Here is a 3,150-nt window from a genome sequence, read left to right as displayed (position 1 = left end):
TTTCCCTCGGGGAACCCCCCTAATAAGCCACAGCCACCTTCTGTGTGTCCCAGGTGTATGCGGGGACGGCACTGGGCCAATGAGTGTCGATCAAAAACTGACCGCTTTGGCCGCCCCCTGCAGCAGGGAAACTCCCAACGGGGCTTCCCGCAGCCCCACCAAACAATAGCGGCAATGCTCTCCCCCCCATCTCTGAGGTCAGAGCCAACACGGCAGACCTCCCTGGGATTGAATCCCTTCACCGAGGCACCCCAGCCAGTGCAGGATTAGATCTGGCCCCAAATAGTTCTGTTTATTTAAAAGCTGGCATGCCCCCTCAACCAATAAGTACAGGAATATGGGGACCTCTCCCCCCAAACACATGGGGCTTATTATTAAGTAGATCTAGTTAGACCCTGAAGGGCTTAATAGTATATCCAGGATTTTGTGCAAATTTTCACATCACTCATACAACAGGTATTCCTTATAATTCTTAAGGTCAGGCCATTGTCGAAAGAGCCCATTCCACCCTCAAAATGTACCTCAAAAAACTAAAAAAGGGGGAAATACTACAGGGGAAAATAAAATATTCACCTCATTTACACCTTTCATTAGTACTCTTTGTTTTAAATTTTTTGAATGTTGACTCAGTTGGCCACACTGCCGCCGAACGTTTTTGGCAGCCTGAGCGGGCTCCCCTCCTCTATGCGAAGTGGCATGACCCCGCCACCGTGGAATAGAGGGGACCCGACCCGGTCCTACGCCAGGGCCGAGGATGCGCTTGTATCTTTCCCCAGGATGAGGAGACGCCACGCTGGCTCCGCTCCGATGCGTCCGCATTGTCCGTGATGGCTTGCAGAATGAGGCGGCTCCAGATCCGCTCGGGGAGGACGAGGAGACGCCCCGCCTCGGATCAGAGGAAAATAACATGCGGAGACATCAAAGCCCTGACCGCTCGAGCTGAGGCCACCGTGCGTGAGTCGGGCCAGCCAGTCACGGCTGTTGCCCTTTTCCTTGCCATGCTATCACTTTTAACCCTTGACTCTGCCCAGGCCTCTCCTTACTGGGCTTTTGTCCGGGATCCTCCTACCGCGAGGGCGGTCACCTGGAAGGATCCCTCACCCAAGGTGTTTACTAACTTCACAGACATTTTTGATGGGCCTGAGATTTCCGGCCTCACTCATGCTGTGGCGCCTTTTAACTGGACCAGCCTGGCTTCTGCCCCCCCCATTTGTTTCCAGGCCATCGATGGCCCTGAGGCGCCCCATTATGGATGCGTGGTCACTTCACCAGTCTCCCGAAGAATCCGCTCTTGGTTTGGAACTGAGCCACCCGGAGGAGACACTTTGACACCTCATGTAATGGTGGAGAATTGGGACATCAACGAGGTTGTCCTTCAACATCGACGGCCCCTGCCTGTTGGCCGTTTCGGACCCGCTTCCAGATCCCTTGAGACCCCATACCTTGACTATCCCCTCTGCAAATCTGACCTAACATGGAAAACCTATGGACCCTCTTGGAAAACCTGCGTTCATCACAACCCAGAGATTGTGACTCCCCATGGCATACCTGATACTTATATAATTGTCTGGTCAAAAGACGGAGATCTCCCTTTGCGCCGCTCCCCCCCGCTTTCAGAATATGGGCCATACGACCACAATAATTCTACTCCCGGGGGACTGCTATCACTGGGGAGGATGAGACACCCGGACTTATGGAAAATTGTTGCGGCCATGAGAGATGTTAAAACTAATTCACCCCTTTTCCCTGGCTTCCCCACGGGCCCATTGACATTTCAAATTCAGGCATGTCTTTCCCCACCGTTTCTGTTTGTAGTGGGGGACGGATCTGTAGTACCCGAGGCTAAGGCCAATAGAACCCTTTACAAAATAACTTGTGAGGAATGTTATCTCACCAACTGTTTGCCTTTACCCGGCGCCCCAAATCCAACAAAGATGGTTTTTCTAGCCTTGCAGCCCCCTTATCTAATGATGCCTGTAGAGGTGGGGGGGCCCTGGTATAGAGATTATGGCTACCAATTTGCACAAGAACTGGAAGGCCTACTTAGTCGGAGATGACGCTTCCTGGGCCTCCTGATAGCCGGCATCACTGCCTTGGTGTCCCTGATAGCCTCGGCTACTGTTTCCACGGTGGCGCTGTCCCAGGGCATACATACGGCCTCCCATGTAAATAGCTTAGCCCATAATGTCTCCCAGACCCTTGCTACACAAGGAAGTATAGATAGAAAAATTTTGGCTCGCCTAGATGGTTTAGAGCAGGCGGTCGAATATTTGGGCACCCAATATTCATTGTTACATACTCGTTTGTCCTTTGTGTGCCACGGAGGGTATGGTTCCATTTGTGTGACCCCCCTGAAAGCTGACAATGTCTCCTGGGAAACGGTGCAGAGGCACTTGCAAGGTATCTGGCATGAGACAAATGTAAGCCTAGATCTGCTTCAATTGCAAGAACAAATAAACAATATAGCCTCCTCCCATCTCCATGTAGTCACCCCCAGAGACATGGCACAATCCTTTCTACAAAACCTACAGGGGTTTAACCCCTTTAATATCCTCCAACATTCCTTCTGGATTATGTGTGCTCTGGATGTAGGGGTAACCTTATTACTCTGCTTATGGTGTGCTTGGAGTCGCTGTCTGTTTGCTTTCATGGCTAGTACCCAAGCAAATGTACACATGTTGCGTTTAAAGATAAAAGGGGGATATGTCGGGAGCCATGAGCAACAAAGGGGTTAATCGGGTAGAGCAAAGGCTCCCTGATCCCTTTGAACCATGGCCACCTGGCTGCCCCCATACAAGAACATGTGGTACTGGCTAGCCCGAGTTGTATTTAGGCTAAGAAACCACAGTGTTATTGATAAGCCCTGAAAAATAGCGCACCAGGCCCTTTGAAGGCATGGGAAAAAACTATGCGCTTGAGGAATCTGGCCTTGAATCAGAAACACGGGACGGAGCCAGGAGAAGGGCAGGGAGGAACCTGTGGAACTTGTTTATGTCCTATTGTTATATAACCTAAGCCTATATAAAGTGTGTGAGAAAGAATAAAGTTGTTGCTCGCGGCATCCCCGTGGGCAACCCTCCTGTTCCCATACTTTTATGTTTCATTCTCTTACCCTCACCCCTGTTCGACCTTGCACGCGGGCCGTGGCAA

The 3,150-nt window shown here is 51.1% G+C and overlaps 1 protein-coding gene across 1 annotated transcript; it reads left to right on the top strand.

Moving 5' to 3' along the window:
• The first annotated feature begins 842 nt into the window (after positions 1-842).
• LOC141372288 (endogenous retrovirus group K member 25 Env polyprotein-like) lies at positions 843-2,911 on the top strand. The gene is given in 1 exon segment (XM_073890800.1): positions 843-2,911. A coding segment is annotated over 1 exon segment (1,737 nt). The 5' UTR covers positions 843-998; the 3' UTR covers positions 2,736-2,911.
• Positions 2,912-3,150: the final 239 nt, after the last annotated feature.

The sequence above is a fragment of the Callorhinus ursinus genome, unplaced genomic scaffold, assembly GCF_003265705.2.
Source record: "Callorhinus ursinus isolate GAN/ISIS: 27379988/994484 unplaced genomic scaffold, GSC_fseal_2.0 scaffold4675, whole genome shotgun sequence".
NCBI classification, from domain to species: domain Eukaryota; kingdom Metazoa; phylum Chordata; class Mammalia; order Carnivora; family Otariidae; genus Callorhinus; species Callorhinus ursinus.
Note: the sequence above shows the minus strand (reverse complement) of the source record. Positions and strands in the feature narration are given on the sequence as shown.